A 20707-nucleotide genomic window follows, 5' to 3' on the forward strand; every position below is an offset into this window, starting at 1 on the left:
TTTCTCTTCCCTGTGCTGAAGTTTCTAAGTTGCTATCAGGTAGTATGCTGGGGAAAACAGTGTTTTTTTTTTAAATATTTTGTCTGTTTTCTAATTGCTTAAGAAGAGAGTTAAATCTGGTTCCTGTTACTCTATCATGGCCAGAACTAGCTTAAAAGTCTTGATTTCGATTTAGATCTGAGTGCTACCAGGAGTTGATATCCTCATGCAGCTCAGTGAAAGGGTTTTTTTGTATTTTCTTAAGATTTTAAAGTTTTTTGGAGTGAGGAAAGGATTTGAGACTAGCTTTAGGTCGTGAGAGGCTTAGGGCCAATGAGTGAAGAGAATGATGAAGAGCTGAAGGCCTCAATGTCAACTTTCTACATAGAGAAGCATGGGTTCTAAAATGCAACACGTGAGCACCTGGGGTATAAGAACAGTTGGTTCCACTTACTCTGATGCTTTGTCACTTACCTCCACCCCATAAAGGCAGGGCTTGGTTGACGCTAGCTACCATCTGGTGACATATGTAGTGACCTGTCTTTACTAACATATTTTTCCCAGCTGCTCTTTTCTTTCTCTAGGGTTGGTAATGCACACACATGTCACAGTCCTGCCTTTCCTCCTCTATTTCATCACGTACAATCCAATTAATTCCAAATCAGGCTAGTTCTTTCTTTTTTCACGTACATACATACTCAAACCCAATTTAACTGATGCTCTTACTTGCACCTCTTAAGTCTCTTCTACTTAATCAAAAAATCTTCACACAAGTCATTTCTCTCTTAGACTTATTCTCTCTGTAAGATAGATAAATCATGTTGATAGTAACTGATCACCAACAGATACAGCCTTGTAATTCTGGATCAAGGAATTGGAATCAAATACCACACAGAAATCAATCTCTATCATCTTCTAAAGCATCTTAGAGAATTTCCTGAGAATTTCCACACGCATTTGGTAGATAAATCTCTGTATTAGACAGGGTGATGTAAAGAAAGATATACAAAAGAAATAATTCCTACCTTTCCAGAAAATTGATAGTCTAGTAGAAGAAATATTTACACGAGTCATTACAACTCAAATGATTTATAAAAGCCTTTGAAAATAGACAAATAAATTATAACAGTATTTCAAATAGGAGAAAGAGTAGAACCAGCTGGGAGTTAGGCAAACTTTTCAGTAACAGTATTAACCTTTACTGTAAGGGATTGGAATGGTTAATGGCTGTTATATAGCTGGAGACAAGAAAAGGGAAAGATGAGAACTTACATAGGCAATCTGTGCTTTTAAATATATTTAATCATACAGCTCATCTAGTTTTAAGGAATCACAAATGTACTCCAACAAATACACACAATTCAATAGGCATTCCTTCTATAGGTTTACATTTTTGTTGACGTTTTTGGTTAAAATTACATGAGAAACACTTTAAGATTCAAATCCTTGTGGAGGTGTTTCATTGAAACTAACCTTCGGTGTTAAAAATTTGCTTTATTTCTTAAAAATAAACTGCCTCTGATTTTTTGCCTAGTTTTAACTCCATATAATTGAGTCCCATAAAAACGAGGGTGTAGGCGCCTAAGCAAACCAGATACTTCTTGAGTGTCTGGAAACCCACACCCACCCTAGTTACTCCAGCTCTAGAGATTTTACAAGACAAGGTTTGGAGACAGACATACCTAGAGTGTCTTTGTGTTTGTTTTGAAATTCTGGACAACTCAAAGAAAGTATTCTAGGACCCTGCTTATTCAAACAATGGGTTTCCTTTGAAATAAGATCATGTGCCTCCCTTAAAGACAGAGTAGTCACCTTTGACACTAAGAACAGAAGGTAAAACAACAAAGGATGTGGGGAACCAACCTCAGGGCTGGAATTTTAAAAAACTGATTTGCATTAACTCTTGTTTATAGGTACCTGGCCTAGTTCGGAGGCTGCAAATGGCAGGTTAGATCAATCACCCTGGAGCCTGATGTGAAAAGTTTTGATGTGACCAAGAGAAAGGTGCTGGGGGCAGGGTGGGGGGGGGGGGGGGGAGGGGGTAGCAACTATGAAGAGCTGCCACAGGAGCAGCAAGAATATTTAAGGTTGAACCGCTCTTCAAAGACAGAAGTAGTAAAAACATCTTTTTTTAAAGGAACACCACCACCAAAAAGGTAAAAAGGGCAAAATAAATTCACTTGGCTTGAGATCTTTAGACTACAGTATTTAATGCTGGTTTCTTTCATCTCACCGTTATTTGAAGTGTGTATGAGAGAGAGAGAAAGAGAGAGAGGGGGAAACTGATAGCACTCATGAATAGAAAGCCAGAAAGATAAGGTGGGACAAGGGGCTATGAAATGTCAGGGTGTCTACTGTCCTGGGAACCTTTGAAGCACACTCCATGACGAATTACATTATCTCCAGCCTTAGAAGATTCCTAGAGACAAAGATGGGAAGAAAAATCAAAGGTCGTTGGCAAATGGGGCCGCTGCTTTGTGCTCCAGTCTGCACTAAATTTGGCTTTGTGTGCTGTGCGGATGGGTGGAGAACTCCACTGAAAGAGGAACCCCTTGTAAAGGGGTGGGAGGTGGGGAGGGGACGGCCCTTCTACCTGCACACACCTCAGCAGGGAGAAGGAGGTGCAGCCTAAGGATGCAAATCCGCCTCCCAGAATGGCCAATCAGGAGTCAGGTGAGGGAATTTGGGTCCCCACCCCACCCCAACCGCGCGTGTGAGCACGTGTGCAGTGTTCTGGGACCTTTGTCCCGCAAAGTCACGCTTGGCGGCCGCCCCTTGGTTCCTTTTTCTCGTCGGATCTGCCTGTCTTTTTTTTTTTTTTTAATCCTCTCCACACCCACCTCACGAGTAGTGTCTTCCCCTCAGCCCCTTCCAAATTCCCTGCCGCGCCGCGGCGGGTGGGATCCCGGAGCCGGTCCCGAGGAAGGTGCGGAGCTTGGCACACGCCCGGCTGCCGGGAGCGTGGCACCAGCCCCTGGCAGTTCCGCGCGGGTGCCGGCGACGAGCCTCGGCTCGGACACTGCGGCGCTCCTGCCCGCGCGGGGCCGTCCTCCGCCCGTCCTGAGGCAGCGCTGCCCGCCTTGCGCCTGCCGGCTCTCGGCTGACTGTGGCGGGGCTGTCCTGAGGGGCTCCGGAAACTCCTGCGACATCCAGAACACAGAAAATAAAACTCCGCACCTAATTCGCCGGGGAGCCGGAGCGCTGCGGGGCCGCGGCGCTGCCTGCCCCCGCTCCTCCCCCCCCCCCCCCCCCCCCCCCCCCCGGCCGCCTCTCGGAGTCACAGAGCACCCCCCACCCCACCCCCCGGCAGACAAAGGGCCTGGGCAAACTCGCCGCCCGGCCTCCTTGCGCTCCGGGAGGCGGCGGCGGCGGCGGCGGCGGCGCCGGCGGTGGATCGCGCAAAAGGAGGCGCGCGCGCGGCCCGGGAGCGCGGTCTGGGGAAGAGCCGCGAGATGCGCCTGACTCACATCTGCTGCTGCTGCCTCCTCTACCAGCTGGGGGTCCTGTCGAATGGGGTCGTTGCAGGTAAGTTCTTCCGTGACTTTGGGCTTGCTTTTCCAACTTCCCCAGCCAGAGACCTGGAACGCACGGGTCGCCCGGGCTGGCGCAACTGTGCGCCGTGAGCAGGGCTTGCTGCTGCTGCAGCAGCTAAGTCGCTTCAGTCGGCGGGCAGCAATTAAAAAAAAAAAAAAAGCCGTGCGGGTGCTGGGCAGAGGGTCACGCTCCTGAGCTAAGCGCACTTCTCGTGGCCTCATTTCAGCAACGTGAAATGCTTAGTTTTCCTCTCCTGAGAGTTAATAATATGTGCAAAGGTACGTTTACAGCACCTGGAGGAAATCTGGGAAGTAAAGAAATTGATAGCGCTTCCTTGCTCTGGCAGATACTGAAGGAAATTTTTTAATTGTGCTGGAGTCTTTGCACCGGTTTTCTTTTCTTCAACTAAGTGCTGTCAACAAACTTTGCAGCCCCGCTTTCCCCCTCCCCCCGCCCCGATAATCGTACTTTTATTTTGAAAATGCTGGGGTATGTAATCTGATCGCCAGACTTCGCGGGTTGTAAGTTTCAGGGGCTAGACGGGTGGTCTCCAGCGCGTTAGCCGTGATCCCTGTGTCTGTGCAGAGTGTGAACCCTGGGATGCTTGTGCTCCTGAGACCGCGACTCTTTTTAAGCCCCGCACTTCTGTCTGCCCCGCCCGCAGGGCTGCAGTTCGCCTCCGACCGCGAGGAGTGGGAAGTCGTGTTTCCTGCACTCTGGCGCCGGGAGCCGGTGGACTCGGCCGGCGGCAGCGGGGGCAGCGCGGACCCAGGCTGGGCGCGCGGAGCCACGGGCGGCGGAGGCGTCCGGGCGCCGGCAGCCAGCAGCTCCCGCGAGGTGCGCTCCGTGGCCCCGGCGCCGCCCCAGGAGCCTGTGGAAGGCGGATCTGAGCCGCGGCCCCGACCCTCGCCGCCCGGGGGCGAAGAGGATGAGGAGCTCGAGTCTCATGAGCTGCCGCGGGGATCTAGCGGGGCTGCCGCCCTGTCCCCGGGCGCCCCGGCCTCGTGGCAGCCGCCGCCCCCGTCTCCGCCCCCAGCCCAGCCAGCCGAGCCGGACGGCGAAGAGGTTCTGCTGCGGATCCCGGCCTTCTCCCGGGACCTCTACCTGCTGCTCCGGAGAGACGGCCGCTTCCTGGCGCCGCGCTTCGCTGTGGAACAGAGGCCGAGTCCGGGCCCGGGCCCCACGCGGGCGGCAGCCGCCCCGCGCCCTCCCGCGCCGCCTGACGCCGCCTGCTTCTACACCGGGGCTGTGCTGCGGCAACCCGGCTCGCTGGCCTCTTTCAGCACCTGCGGAGGTGGCCTGGTAAGCGCCTTTCCTTCCCCAGCTCTCCTCTTCCCGCTGCCACTCCTCCCTCTTCGCTTGTCGACCAGGCAAATTTGCCTGCACCTCTCATCCCATTCAGAGCGTGCCCTGAACTTCGCCCAGCCTACACCACTACCGTTTAGCGCCCACGGAACACCTCCAGGGCAGTCAGTGAATCCGAAATCTAATTGAATGGATTAATAGCCTTCTGCTAGATGCTTATACATTTTTTTTGGAATTACTAGGTAACTGTCTCCTTGTAACCCTTCCCACTGGTTTTGTTTCTGCTTTTCAAAATAAGCCCACCACGTGGTGTCTTTTAGGAGACTGGAAGATAACAAGTCCGTTCACTACTCAATCTCCTCCTCCTTGCCCCCGCCCCCAGTTTCTCATCTATTATCTCATAATTTTTTTTTTCTCATGTCCTACTTCAGAGTTGTCAGAACAGTTCCCTAGGGAGTTATATTCTGACATCTGTCTGGAATTTAGACACATCCACGCTCACACGGGACACCTGTTCACTGTTCTTGTGAGCAACGAGTGGAGAAGGAGTTAAGTCAAAGGCCGCGAACAGCTGACTAATGGATGACAGGAGAATCCAATCAGAACTTGAAGGGTTATGGTTCTAAGATTTAACATTTCTAAGGTTTACATACTATTTGGCCATAGTTTCTTTTCTTTTTCTCCACTCCAGGGAGGTAAGTAGCTCAGCTGAGAGCCTGGCTCAGAGGCCAGCTGGAACTAGAAAATAAAAGCCATTTGCTCTGTCTGAACAACAGGGATTATCATTCGACTTCCACCCCCTCTGTTTTGACCCAGGGTGTGGGATAACTGTTACCTCCTGTTAAGTTGGCCTTTACTTTGTGGTAGACATAACATGCAATGTAGAAGTACCATCACTATATGTCCATTTCAGTGGTGTTAAGTACATACACCTTGTGTGGCCGTCATCACTGTTAATGTTAATAATTCTTTAAGGCAAAATCCGCAAAATATTATAAACACCCATGTGATTTGTGTCTTCATTTTGGTATTCCAATTGAGCCATTGATGAGATCCTTAAGGACTTCTCTAAAATCAACCTGCTCATTTGGAGAAAAATCCAATAGGAATGGACAGCAGAAGACATCAGCACAGTCAGAGCCACCCAAAGCCATGAGATGGAAAAAATGGTTTAAAATCCAAACAAAATGAAACTGGAATTTTTTACTTATGCCCTTCTAAGGTCCCATAGCAAAAGTGATGTAAAATGCTGAATAGGGCTATATTTTAGCAGATGCTCTTAATGATGAATATTCAAATTTGGACATTTTTAGCTGTAAGTGAAAAAAATGACATGGAAAAATTACATGAAAAACTTTAAAAAATGTTTTTTTTGTGGAACTAATGTTTAAACACTTCACTGGGGGAGACATTCTGTAAGGATTTCATTGTCCACTGGTTTTTGGCCAGGGATTAAATAATTACATTGGGCTTCCCTGGTGGCTCAGTGGGTAAAGCGTCTGCCTACAATTTGGGAGACCTGGGTTAGATCCCTGGGTCGGAAAGATCCCCTGGAGAAGGAAATGGCAACCCACTCCAGTACTCTTACCTGGAAAATCCCATGGACTGAGAAGCCTGGTAGGCTACAGTCCATGGGGTAGCAAAGAGTCAGACATGACTGCTAAATAATTACATATAGAAAGTTCCTGATGTAGTAGAAGCAATAAGGGATAAAGCATTTCACTGTGTTGCAATGTGGGTTTTTGGTCAGATTTTCCAAATGAACTATGCCTTCTCTCCATCCTTAGAGGAGCAAAGTTACAATTATGAGTAGGTTTTTTGTAGACTGAATAGGAGTTTGACATACCTCCCTGTTTATCATGTTGGACTTTTACTCACTTTTCTTATTAGCCACATATATGTATTCTGAACTGGGAAGTCTGTTGTTGAGGAAAACTGACTTCACCAGAAATACAGTGTAGCAGTCAGATTTGGAGTAAAAAGTTAGGCAAATAGCCAAGAAGGGTAGGTTTGTTACTCTAGACTCCACTATGCCAGCCCTTTCCCTTATGGGGGTGGATTAGGAAAGAGAAAGCATAATTTGTTATCTGAGCTCTGACATTGGCCTATTCCCTGATGACTGACAAGTCCCTTACCTCTCTGGGATCCAGTTTTCATAAGTAAAATGAGAGTATCTGATGATTTAATTAAAATTGGATGATAGAATGAGAATTTTCCTACATGCTAAATATATTCTAGGGGCTTGCAGATTAGAACATCATATACAAGTAGATAGGATATAAGCAGTCATGAAACAGTGACATACCAGCATGATAAAATGATAAATCAAATGTATGCCCGAGGCTAAGTCATGCTGGGGGAGTTTGGGAAGACTTCCCAGGGGAAATAAAAGTTCAGTGGATTTTGAAGCATGAGAAGCCGAATCTCTCCAGGCACGGAAGGGCTGGGAATGCTGAGGATAGAGGGAAGAGACTGTGATGTGAAAATGTAGAGCCTACCAAGGGAGTGAAAAAAAAACTATACACGTTTCCTCTGAGGAGGCCAGAAAGTGAAATAAGGGGACGTGATCCTAAACTGCCAGGTGAGAGCAGACCTCAGACGTCTTGTCTGCTAGAGCCTGGGCCTTTTCTGTGCAACTGTTGATTATTGTAGGACTACATGGGTGTTCCTGTCTGTTTCCAAAATTCTGTGATCCAGTAATTCTAATGTGAGGCATCCTGATGTCTTTATATGAAGGTGCATTCTTTATAAACGCAACTCTTTCAGTTTGCACCATTTTCCTTACAGTAAAAGCTTTCTGGTTGTCAGTTACACAAAGAAGAGTAGATCAGGAAGTTTACTTTCCTTTCCCCTCGCTCAATAGTGAATTTTTTCCACTTGTACCTGAATTCTTCAACACCTTTTGGATTATTACATATTTGAAAGGTTCTAAAAGTCTCTGTGAAAGGAAATAGATCATTAAGGAAAGAGTTATCAACTCTTGCAGAGTGGTGAGTATTTATAAGACTGGCCAATTCATTCTCCAGATATCAATCTAACTTGTGCTGTGAAGGGGAAAGTGGTTGAGTGGAGATTTTGGTTATAGGTTCTGGTATTGCTTCTTCTAAGTATTTAATGTTTCTGGATCCCATTTCCCCTATATAAAATGCACAAATTGTATATCACTTAATGTATGACATGTTCTTATGATTTATTTTCCCTTATTAATCTCTAATGGGGGCTTCCCATGTGGTACCATGGTAAAGAAATCTGCCTTTCAAAGCAGGAGACACAGGAGACCTGGATTCTATCCCTGGGTTTGGAAGATCCCTTGTAGAAAGAGATGGCAACCCACTCCAGTATTCTTGCTTGGAGAATCCCATGGACAGAGGAGCCTGGAGGGCTACAGGCCATGGGGTCGTGAAGAGTCTGACATGACTGAGTGACTGAACACACACATTAGTTTCTAATATTGAAAAATAATCTCATTTGAGCCATATATTAGATCTAATGATCACATTAATAATAATAAATAATTAAACATTTATTGAACGACCCTTTTGAGCAAGGCATGGTATACAAAGAAAATACAAAAAGAAGATGAGGAAGGCTTAGTATGTTTCAAGGAGATCCCAATCTGGCTTGCCAGTCACAAATATAAATAGGGAAATAAAGTAGGTTGAGTTACGTACAAATGTAGGAATGTCCCAAGTGCTATGATGATACTCTTGTTCATCTCTTCATTTTCAGAACGTTGTAAGATATCTAGTTTTTAGAGACAACCAGTAAAAGTCACTAAATAAAACTATGCATATGGTAGTTTATTCTGTTTTAATAGTAATCTCGAAAAAGTACAAGAAAGCAACAAATTCCGTGAAAGACTGAAAAAATCATGTTTGTTCAAAATTAACAAACAAACAAAAAGCACACCTCAGCACTGGGCCAAGATAAACTAGATCAGTGCATTCCTTGCCTATGATTCTCTTTAGATGAACTATTGAAATGGCTCTCAGTAATATTTTGATTATTTTCCCAGAATGATAAAGAGTAAGTACTAAACCTTAAATTTGGAGTTTCATAAGTTTAGGGTTTTATGTAGTAGTTGTTCTGAAAAGTTCTTGATACAAAATCTGCAGTCCTGTGTAAATTTCAGGTTTTTGAATTTACTCTCTTATGTAAATCAAAGTATTCTGAGCCATGGCAAGTTTAGAACACATATATTTGGGAGCATCCTTTTTGGACAAGGAGCTTCACCAAGTACCAGTACAGAAATAGGAGAGGAGGGTATGAGGACAGGGAAAGAGTAGTGCAGATCCAGGAGAACTGAACTAGAAACAGAATAAGTATCCAAATGAAAAAGTAAGATTGCAGACTTGTCTCACACATCCAGTGACTTTGTTCAAGACAAATCTTAGGAATGACAGAGACAATATATTCTAAATAAATCTAAAGCAGTATTCGAAAAGAATGTCATCAGTATATCAGAAATTTTGAATATCTCCTGAAAGACTGCAAACTGTGGATCAGATTAATGGAAAGCATATAGGTATTAGAGAACATGTATGAATGGTGGCAGGTATGGCAGAGGTGCTGCTGCTCACAAAGGGAAGGAGGAGGCCATGAACAGAAGGGGACCCTGGAATAGCAACACTCCTGGGTTTGTCTGCTATCTAGTTGTGCCAAGCAACAGAGGGCAAATGTGTGTCCCTGGGCAAGAACAGAGAGAACAGAGATAGAGCTTTCCTGACAAGTATGTGATACTAGAGGATAGAGAGTCTCCACTCTCAGGACCTGAGCCATTGGCTTCCTGCATCCAGTACATGGTCCCACATGGCTCTCCAAATAACTAGAGGCAAGCTGGTCACAACAGGTGGGTGAACAGGAAACCATAGAGGAGCTGACACCTACGAATATCACACTCTTAAGAAGACAAACCATATAAAAGAGGGTCATCAAACTGGTTGATTAAAACCATGGAACAACAATCCTAATAGATTACATAGAATAACTGAAATATAAGAAGGGATATATATCCTATGGACAGAGGAGCCTGGTAGGCTATGGTCCATAGCGTCACAAAAAGTGCTCAGGGCTGGTGCACTGGGATGACCCAGAGAGATGGGATGCGGAGGGAAGTGGGGGGGGGTTCAAGATGGGGAACACATGTATACCCGTGGCTGATTCATGTCAATGTATGGCAAAAACCACTACAATATTGTGTAGTAATTAGCCTCCAATTAAAAAAAAATAATAACCAAGATATAAAAGGTGCCTAGAAACAAGTGCTAGATGCTGAGACAAAGGAAGAAAACATATTAGAAGCTGACATGATCCAACTCCACTATTTACTAGCATGGAAAAAAAAAAAAAGACGACACAACTAGCACGCATGGGATAAAATCCAGGACCAGTGCTATCCATAAAAAATGATTAGATACAACAGAACTCACATTATATGGTCATTAGAAATAAAAATTACATAGATGAACTGATAAGTAAGTTTGTGACCTACAAGGCAAACCTAGAAATTATCCCAGAATAGAATATAAAGGACAAATGGATGCAAAATACAAAAGAAAAGTTGTAAGCCATGAATCAGATCTAGATGGTCCAAATTTCTTTGGTGGGAGTTAATTTAAGAAAGTAAGTTAAAGGATAGAGTTTTTAAAATGCATACAAATGAGCCCTAAACATTTGATTCTAACAAATTACCAATGTATGCATTCATTAGCCAGTCTTTGGGTGTGAGGCCAGATACTATGCTGTTGAATGTAGGTCAGCTAACTGGTACTCCAGGTGAGCCTTACTCACCATGTGCCAAAACCATTTTCCAATATAGGTTGCTATATTTGGAATAAAAATTAAAAGACAAATGCAAGGCAATTTCTGTGTAGAACCCTGGACATTTGAAACTTCCAAATCCTGTACAGTTTCATCCTGAACAAAATTATAGTACTTTTTTCTTAAGCCACTTAATCTTTCTCTGGTTTTTCCAGAACTTTCATGAAATCAAAGACATGCTTTGCACTTCTATTTCCCAGACATTAGTATTTAGGGTTTGATTAGATTATGTGATTACTAAATGTTATGAACATGTGTTCAAACAAATATAGTTGATTCTTGGTGAACATGCAGGCTGACTGGTGGGAGTAATTGTGTGCAGCAAGACAAGGGAGGAATTAATTGCTGTGAGCGTTGAGCATATTGCATATTTTAATTCATTCAGTGATTTGAGATGAATTAGCTGATGGAACCTGTGTTGGTTAGGTAGAGGGTAAGAGCTTTCTATGATGTCAGTCAAATCTGCCCCAGAGATAAAGGAGGTTGCACACCTTCAGATGGAAGGATCAACCATTAAACTCAGAGTAGCATAAATAGAGACCCAAACCTAGACTCATTGTGGCAGAATATTAGGAAGTCAAAGAGAAAGAGAAAAATTCTATGTGTTTAGTAAAGGAAAGGTTATCTACATTAAAATGTATGAAGTTGGTATGAGATTGAATTAGCAATGCTGGATGTGAGAAGGTCATGAGTTGATAGCTTCAGATTTCTGAGGAAATGTGATTTTGAATCCTGGATTCAGCCATACTGCCATTTAAACCTAAAGGGAGAATAAACTCATTTTCAAAATTGTAAGGACCGAGACTTTACCACACAGCACCTCCAAAAAGTTGTGCAACAAAACAGTCTTCCTCTAAAACCCTTCCCCCGGTTATTAGTATCCCGTTGCAGAGGAGAAGGAAATGGCAACCCACTCCAGTGTTCTTGCCTGGAGAATCACAGGGACAAGGGAGCCTGGTGGGCTTCTGTCTATGGGGTCGCACAGAGTTGGACACGACTGAAGTGACTTAGCAGCTGCAGCAGCAGAGGTGACCGGGCTTCTCTGATAGCTCAGTTGGTAAAGAATCTGCCTGCAATGCAGGAGAGCCCTGTTCAATTCCTGGGTCGGGAAGAATCCCTGGAGAAAGGATTAGCCTATTCTCCAGTATTGTTGGGCATTGTCGGGCTTCCCTTGTAACTCAGCTAGTAAAGAATTTGCCTGCGATGTGGGAGACCTGGGTTCGATCCCTGGGCTGGGAAGATCCCCTGGAGAAGGGAAATGCGACCCACTCCAGTATTCTGGCCTGAAGAATTCCATGGACTGTATAGTCCATGGGGTCGCAAATAGTCAGACACGACTGAGCGACTTTCACTCACTCAGTCACTCCAGAGGTGACCAGGGTTATTATAATACTTTCTAGTGTGTGATTCAGAGATAATTGATTTGTAAATGAATAAAATGCATATATAAAGAGCTTTGTAAAGCCACATTTATCCACACACGCACTGACAGGCAAGATTATCACATATGAGTGCATAAAGAGAATCTTCTTTCTTTTTTGGTTGTTCTGTTTCATCTGGCTACAGAAATATGCCATAATCACCTTAATCAGTTCAGTGTGGATATATATTTGATTGATTCCAGTATGTTTCTGCTATGATCAGTGCTAAATAAATAGGACTCTATAGCTATGCCATTTTGCCTACATCATGTATAACCTTCTCAAAGGGCATGTGTGTTGGTATTTTGGGGCAAAATTGCCAGATTGCACCCCATGGAGGTGGGTGCTGCTTTACTTTCTGAGGTCAGCAGAGAACCAGAGTCCATCTTTCACATATGCTGTCACCAGCATGGGTATTATTAAACATTTTGATCCTTGTAAAATCTATTAGGCAAAGAAATGAAGTTATCTCAAACTAGTTTTAATTTGCATGTTTTTGTATTATGGTGTGACTGACCATCTCCACATTTTTATTCTCATTTCCTATCCTATAAATTTTGTGTTCATATTCTTCTACTCATTTTTTGTTAGGTTTTTGGTCTTTTTCATTTCTAATTCCAGGCTCTTTTTCTATTAGTATTTTAAAAAGAAAGGTTAATGACAAAATACTACAAGCTGAGTGGAGACAGTTTAAAAAATACATAAATTTACAAGTCGTCTGTAATCTTACCATCCATAGATAAGTGAACATGCTGAAAAGAAAATATAAATATTGAATGGAAATTCACTGTTTTTTCAAATGTATAGGGAAGCAAGGAAAGAACATTTCTTCAATAACCATTTTGATTCATAGATTGGCACAGACTATGAAAATAAATAATATCCAGTGGGCATGCTTGGGGAACACAAACTTATACATTGTAGGGATGGAAATTGGGTAGATCTTCTTGTTCAGTATGTATTTAAATTTTGGACATGCTTATTTTTCAGCAGTTGTAGGAATCAGTGTTAGAGGAATATTCATATATGTGCAAAAGATTTATGTATAAGCCTATTCATTGAAGCATCGTTCCTTGTCTCAAGGTCTTTACAGTTTTTAAGGAACCGTCACTTTGCCTCAACTTGTCCTGCCTGTCTTTTGCACAGTTCTTTGACTTAGTAAGTGTTCAGTGTTTTATCAACTTTAAATGCATATCTCCTTAAGACATCCTATGATTTTCCAGTTTAAAAGTTAGAACGCCATGGGTGATCATGTTTCTGCTGACGGTGACACTGGAAGAAGTTTCTATACTTAGAGTGGCCCAATGCAGACACTCTGGTCTTTTTTAAGAAAGTGATATAGTGAATTCTAGTAAGACGACTCATTGTGCTGATGGAACAAGCAATATTATACATTAAAAGTTAATAACCCCTTTCAGTTCAGTTCAGTCGCTCAGTCGTGTCTGACTCTTTGCGACCCCATGAATTGCAGCACGCCAGGCCTCCCTGTCCGTCACCATCTCCCGGAGTTCACTCAGACTCATATCCATCCAGTCGGTGATGCCATCCTGCCATCTCATCCTCGGTCGTCCCCTTCTCCTCCTGCCCCCAATCCCTCCCAGCATCAGAGTCTTTTCCAATGAGTCAACTCTTCGCGTGAGGTGGCCAAAGTATTGGAGTTTCAGCTTTAGCATCATTCCTTCCAGTGAACACCCAGAGCTGATCTCCTTTAGAATAACCCCTTTAATCATATGTTAATCTGTCTTAGGGCCCTAAGAGACTTCAGGCATGGACCAGTTTTCGTTAGAAGAAATTTTGTCTTTTAATAATATTTATTTGATAATATTTAATATGAATATACACTTACTTGAAATTTATTGGCTGAATCATAAAAGTAGTATACCTTTTTAGATTCAGGAAATTCTGAGTAGCAGTCTTAAAATACTCTTTATGCAGTACTAAAACAGAGCACATTTTTATTGAGCTCATGCACAATTGAATGTTTCCGCTTAATTACAGTTACATTTTTACCCAGATGGTTTTATGGCTTTGTGTTCGCAAAATAAAAACTATCAGAGGAGTTCCAGGTTCCTGATAGATGGGAAGCGTACTGAGTTAGTGAAGTAATCTTGATGGGTTTTAAAGCAATGGGAGAACCAGTAGTCCCTCTTGGATTATTATTTTGGGGGGGAGGATGTTTCCTGAAAGGAAATTTTAAGATTTCCTCAGCCAAGTGAGGACCATAATTTGATGCAGAGTGCATTTAGGGTGCAGCCGTAGTGAGCACATCATCTTGTCTCCATCTCATCTTTATTCTAATGCCAAGCCTTCGACTGAGAGAAGTGAGAAAATGGGAGCTCAGCCATTGCAGTGCTACCCAGATATTCGTACAGCATTATTGCATGGTGGTGTTAGAAAGGCCCTTGGGAATTAGATAGTTCAGTGCTTGCCTTTTCCAGCTGATTTCATTTTGTAATTAACATCCATATATCTGCAATAAATTATGAACTGTTTCGGCTTTAACTTAGATGATCAGGGAATGGAGCTGAGGAGCACAGGCCAGTTTTAGCTTTATTTAAGCAGCTTCTGCTTTCTTACAGCTTTCTAATTTAAAAAGTAAGACCTAAATATTTTTTTTCCTTCAGAAGCATTTGAAGATCTTTCACTCCAGATTTTTCCTCTTCCCTCTGCCTGGCTTCACCTAAAATATATGAGCACTTTCTGCAACGAGCCCACACCATCAGCTTTTGGCTCATAATTCTTGATGTCCGGTTTTTTAAAGTCTGGTGTGCAAACACCTGGATCAAGATCATGGCTTTGGGGAGAGATACTAGGGGCTGGAAATTCTCCACTTAAAAATCAGAATCCCAGATTGAGCCTCAAAACTAAGAAATGTATTTTATAAAAATCCAAGGTAATTTTTATACAAGCTCAAATTTGAGGGCAGTCACGCTAGTGGCTCTGAAAACTCCAGAGCTCAGGAGCTTTAAGGACTGGATTTGCATGCATCAAACTTCATATCCTCTGTGTCTTGAATGAATTTTAATACTCTTTTACCTCCAGTTATAGTAAACTTGGATACCTCCTGTCCTTCCTTTAACATCTTTCCAGGAACCCACTCAGATGCCATTGAGCTAGATAGGATTTTATGACTCAGTTATTCAATAGTCTATAAATGTGAACTAGTTGGGAGATGATATAATGGGACCTAAATGCTAGTATGAACGTTTTCCTACTCTTTAGGTGAAAAAGTATTCAGAAGTTGAAACTTACTTCCTATTTTAGAATTTAGAAGTAAATAGAACTGAATTATTTCAAATTGTCATCAACAGTTTTATGGATAATACATTGTCTGGTTGCTCAGTCGTGTCTGACTCTTTGTGACTCCATGGACTGCAGCATGCCAGGCTTCCCTGTCCTTCACTGTCTCCTGGAGCTAGCTCAAACTCATGTCCATTGAATTAGTGGTGCCATCCAACCCTCTCATCCTCTATTATCCCCTTCTCCTCCTGCCTTCAATCTTTCCCAGCATCAGGGTCTCTTCTAATGAGTCAGTTCGTCTCATCAGATAGCCAAAGTATTGAAGCTTCAGCATCAGTCCTTCTAATGAATATTTAGAATTGATTTTCTTTAGGATTGACTGGTTTGATCTCCTTGCAGTCCAAGGACTCTCAAGAGTCTTCTCCAACACCATAGTTCAAAAGTGTCGCTTCTTCAGCGCTCAGCCTTCCTTATGTTCTAGCTTTCACATCCATATATGACTATTGGAAAAACCATAGCTTTCTCTAGAAAGGAACCATTCCTTCTCTAGAAAGGAACAAAGCCCTGCTGACACCTTTACTTTGGCCCAGCAAGACCCGGGTAGGACTTCTATCCTAAAGAACTCTAAGCAAATAAAATTGTGTTGTTATAACACACTAACATCACTTCTTTGGTTCTCAGTCTTCTTTATGGTCCAACTCTCCCATCTATACATGACTACTGGAAAAACCATAGCTTTGACTATAGGGACCTTTGTCAGCAAAGTAATGTCTCTGCTTTTTAAAACACTGTCTAGGTTTGTCATAGCTTTTCTTCCAAGAAAAGCAGGAGATTTATTCTGGCTTCTGTAATAAAATGAAATTTATTAGAAATAAAGGAAGAAACATATCTTCAGAGTGAAAAGGACCTCAGATACCACCAAATTTAGATGTGGCTGAATGAAGACTGAAGCACATTGTAGAGGAATATTAAAAAATACATGAGAAAATTGGAAACTCTTTTTGAGAGATTATCTGCACTGGAATGGCAAAGTAGTGTAGTTAGATTAAGAAACTTTGAAGATGTATGAGAATTCAATGGTAAACTATCTCAAATGGCAAAAGTAACCAAACAAATCTTATCTACTTATTCACATTGCAAGAATTTGGATGTTAAGAGTCCTGTAAAACTCATTAGGGTTAACAGTCAAAAACCATTACCATGCTGAGTGGCCAGGCAGATAATTATATCAGCTAATGTGATTAGTGCAAATTGTCTATCTCTATTCACTCAGTCGGCTCCAAATATCTGCCATAAGCTATTAAAACAGGCCTATGGGCTTCCCCGGTGGCTCAGATGGTAAAGCGTCTGCCTGCAATGCGGGAGACCTGGGTTCGATCCCTGGGTCGGGAAGACCCCCTGGAGAAGGAAATGGCAACCCACTCCAGTATCCTTGCCTGGAAAATCCTATGGTCAAAGGAGCCTAGCAGTCTATAGTCCATGGGGTTGCAAAGAGTCAGACATGACAGCAACTTCACTATCACTATCACTATTATAATTTGTAATTGAATGCATGTAAGAGCAACTAAAATGTGATAGGTACATTTCCATTATAAATGTATTATGTTACCGGCAAATATTTTAGCATGCCCAGTTCAAAGATAGACAGTTCAATTATGGACAGGAACTTATGTATAAATGGCACAGAGTCTTCCTGTTTTTGTCTGGTTGTGTGCTTGTGGATAAATAGAACTTCAGTAGTTTATTACAACAAAATGGAAAGTCTAAGTAATTTATTGTGGGAATACAATTATGTTTACATACACTTAGCAAAGTATAAGTCTGAGTAATTCATTGTGGAGGTATCTGTCTTTTAAAATTTAATTATTTAATGCCCCATGTTATTTACTAACATGGATAATTGCATGTCTGTGTAGATTGCCAGTTAGAATTTTGTCACTTCAAAATAGATGGTTATAATTAGTAATATTTTGAAAGTAATGAATTGGTACTTTATGATGGAAGTTCCTACATAGAAATTTTTCTAAGTAAAACTTAATTATTTCTCATTAGTAAGATAGATTCATGAATATGTCAAGCTGATTTTTCTAGGACAAATCATTATTTAACATGTGACAATTCTAAAGGATATTGTGAATGCTTCCCACGCAATATCTTTTTTCTGGTACAATTTACATACCATAAATTCATCCCAATGTGCAACTCAGTGCCTTTTTTGTCTGTTTACAGAACTTCACAACCATCACCACAATTCAGTTGTAGAACATTTCTTTCACCCCAGAGGTGGCCCTCATATCCATTTGCAGTCATTCTGCTCCAACCCCTAGTCCCAGGCAACTATTCATCTGCTTTTTCTTTTATAGATTTACCTTTACGTTTCATGTAAATGAAATCATATAAAATTTGGTCTTTTGTGTCTGGCTTCTTAACCCCAGCGTAATGTGTTTGAGGCTCAGCCTTGTGGTAGCATGTATCATTAGTTCATTCTTTTTTTTGCTGAATCGTAACTCATTCGTTACCCATTCATCACTTGATGTGCATTTGATTGTTTCTACTTTTTCACTATGATGAATGATACACAAATATGTATAAGTCATTGTGTAGATACATATTTTCATTCCTGTTGGATAGATACCTAGGAGTGGAATTGTTGGGTCATATGGTAAAGTTATGTTTAATATTTTAAGAAACTGCCAAATTCTTTTACAAAATACTGCACCTGTTTACATTCTCACCAGCAATTATTAAGATTCCAGTTTTTCTGCATCCTCATCAAAACTTGTTATTATCTCTTTTTGATTAAAACTATTTTTGTGGCTGTGCAATGGTATTGTGATTTAAATTTGCATTTCCTAATAACCATGTTGAGGATATTTTAATGTACTTTTTCATAGCTATTCATATATTATCTTTGGTGACTTCTTTTGCCAGTTTTAAATTGGTTTTAAAAAAATATTCATCTTTCTGTTTAGTTTTCAGAGTTCTTTGTATACTCTAGTTGTAAAATCCTTTGTCGCACATAGGTTGTTCTTCTTGTCTATAGAGGTTCCTGTTAATTTTCCTAATGGTGTCTTTCAAAGATAATTTTTATAGATTTTGAAAAAGTCCAATTTATCTTTTATTTTCCTTTTATGGAATGTGCTCTTAGTGTTGTAACCAAGAACTCTGTGTCTAACTCAAAGTCACATAGGCTTTCTCTCATGTTTTCTTCCATAATTTTGGTTATTCAATGTAGGTCTGTGGTGTATTTTGAGTTAATTTTTGTATATGATGTGAGATAAGAGTTTGAATTAATCTCTTTGTATATGCATATCCAGTTTTATCTCAGCACCCTTTGTGAAAAGACCATCCTTTCCTCATAAAATACCAGAGAACTTTTGTCAAAAGTCGATCATAAATGAGTTTACTTTTGTACTATTAACACTGTTTTTTAAAATCTCTGTTTATCCTTATGTTAATACCATATTCCCTTGATTTAAGAGGCTTTATATTTTTATTTGGGGAAATTCAACTTGGTTTCCTTTTTAAAAGCTTTTTTTGTCTATTCTGGATCTTTTGCATTTCTATATAAATTTTGGGACCAGATTGTCAGAATCTGTGAAGCATCTGCTGGGACTTTGATAGTGATTGTGTTTAAAGATAAATTTGGGGAGAGTTTCCATCTTATAAACAATACAGATGATTTTTCTGCTATCTGAAAATTACTATCTCAGCATTCATTAGGGGATATTTTTGAATATTCCATTGACTACTAAGGGATAACATTAGCGACTGATAGCCTGTGTTATAGTGGACATGCTTTAAAATTCATAAATAATTTATGAGAACAGATACTCAAAGTCACTCATTTGGAGTGATATAAATAAAGCATACAAAATAGGAAATTATAAAGATTCAATGTCTGTAGGATTAGGACATGAAAACACATCAAACTGATTTTTTTAAGTGTTCTATTTAAGTGCTTCTTTATTTACTTATATTTCTTTTCCATGGACTTCCCTGGTGGCTCAGACAGTAAAGAGTCTGCCTGCAGTGTGGGAGACACAGGTTTGATCTCAGAGTCAGGAAGATCCCCTGGAGAAGGAAATGGCAACTCACTCCAGTATTCTTGCCTGGAAAATCCCATGGACGGAGGAGCCTGGCAGGCTACAGTCCATGGGGTTGTAAAGAGTCAGACACGACTAAGTGACTTCACTTTTCTTTTTCTTTTGTTTACTTATTTTCTTTTCCATATAGTTAGTTCCCTGGGCTATACAGTGGGCCCTTGTTTATCCATTCTGTGTATAATAGTTTACATATGTTAATTACAAACTCCCAGTTTATTCTCCCACTTTGCAATTTTTCCCTTGGCAACCATAAGTCTGTTCTCTATGTCTGTGAGTCTGTTTCTGTTTTGTAACTAAATAAGTCATTTTCTGTCATATTTTAGTTTCTACTGCTGTTGCTAAGTCGATTCGCGTCCGACTCTGTGTGACCCCATGGACGGCAGCCCACCAGGGCCCCCAGTCCCTGGGATTCTCCAGGCAAGAACACTGGGGTGGGTTGCCATTTCCTTCTCCAAAGTTTCTACATATACGTGATATCATATGATGTTTGTCTTTCTCTGACTTCACTTAGTGTGATCATCTCTAGGTCCATGCACGTGGCTGCAAGTGGTATTATCTCCCGCTTTTTTAATGACTGAATAGTATTCCACTGTAAGTATGTACTGCATCTCTTTTATCCATCCCTCCGTTGATGGGCATTTATGTTGCTTCCTTGTCTTGGCTATTCTAAGTATTGCTGCTCTCAACATTTCAGTGCATGTATCTTTTCAAATTATATTTTTGTCCAGATGTATGTCCAGGATTGAGCTTCTGGATCATATGGTAACTCTATTTTTAGTTTTTTGAGGTATGTTCATACTGTTTTCCATAGTGGTTGCACCAATTAACATTCCTGTCAACATTGTAGGAGGGTTCCCTTCTTTCCACACCCTCTTCAGCATTTATTATTTGTATAATTTTTAATGATGACCTTTCTGACTGGTGTGAGGTGATAGCTCACTGAAGGTCTGATCTGCATTTCTTATAATTAGCAATGTTGAGCATCTTCTCATGTGCTTTTTGGTCATCTGTATGTCTTCTTCAAAGAATGTCTATTTAGGTCTTGTGTCTTTTTTTAATTGAATTGTTTGTTTTCTTGTTATTGAGTTTTTATTGAGTTTGTATATTTTGGAAATTAAACTCTTGTCAGTTATATAATTTGTAAATATTTTCTCCCAGTGTGTAAGTTGTCTTTTCATTTTCATTTCACAAATGAAAAGATGGTTCCCTTTGCTGTGTAAAAGCTTTTAAGTTTGATTAGGTCCTGTTTGCTTATTTTTGCTTTTATTTCCATTGCCTTGGAAGACTAATCTAAGAAAATAT

General features: G+C 41.3%; 1 protein-coding gene across 1 annotated transcript in view; it reads left to right on the forward strand.

Annotated features, from left to right (window-relative positions):
• The first annotated feature begins 3419 nt into the window (after positions 1-3419).
• The window catches only part of ADAMTS19 (ADAM metallopeptidase with thrombospondin type 1 motif 19), a 265491-nt gene continuing 248203 nt past the window's right edge, over positions 3420-20707 (forward strand). Inside the window, exons 1-2 of the mRNA XM_040241768.1 lie at positions 3420-3504; positions 4178-4815. Of these exons, the coding sequence (XP_040097702.1) occupies positions 3432-3504; positions 4178-4815 (711 nt within the window). The 5' untranslated portion in view covers positions 3420-3431. The remainder of the gene's footprint in view (positions 3505-4177; positions 4816-20707) is intronic.

This window comes from Oryx dammah, unplaced genomic scaffold (assembly GCF_014754425.2).
Source record: "Oryx dammah isolate SB20612 unplaced genomic scaffold, SCBI_Odam_1.1 HiC_scaffold_5, whole genome shotgun sequence".
NCBI classification, from domain to species: Eukaryota; Metazoa; Chordata; class Mammalia; order Artiodactyla; family Bovidae; genus Oryx; species Oryx dammah.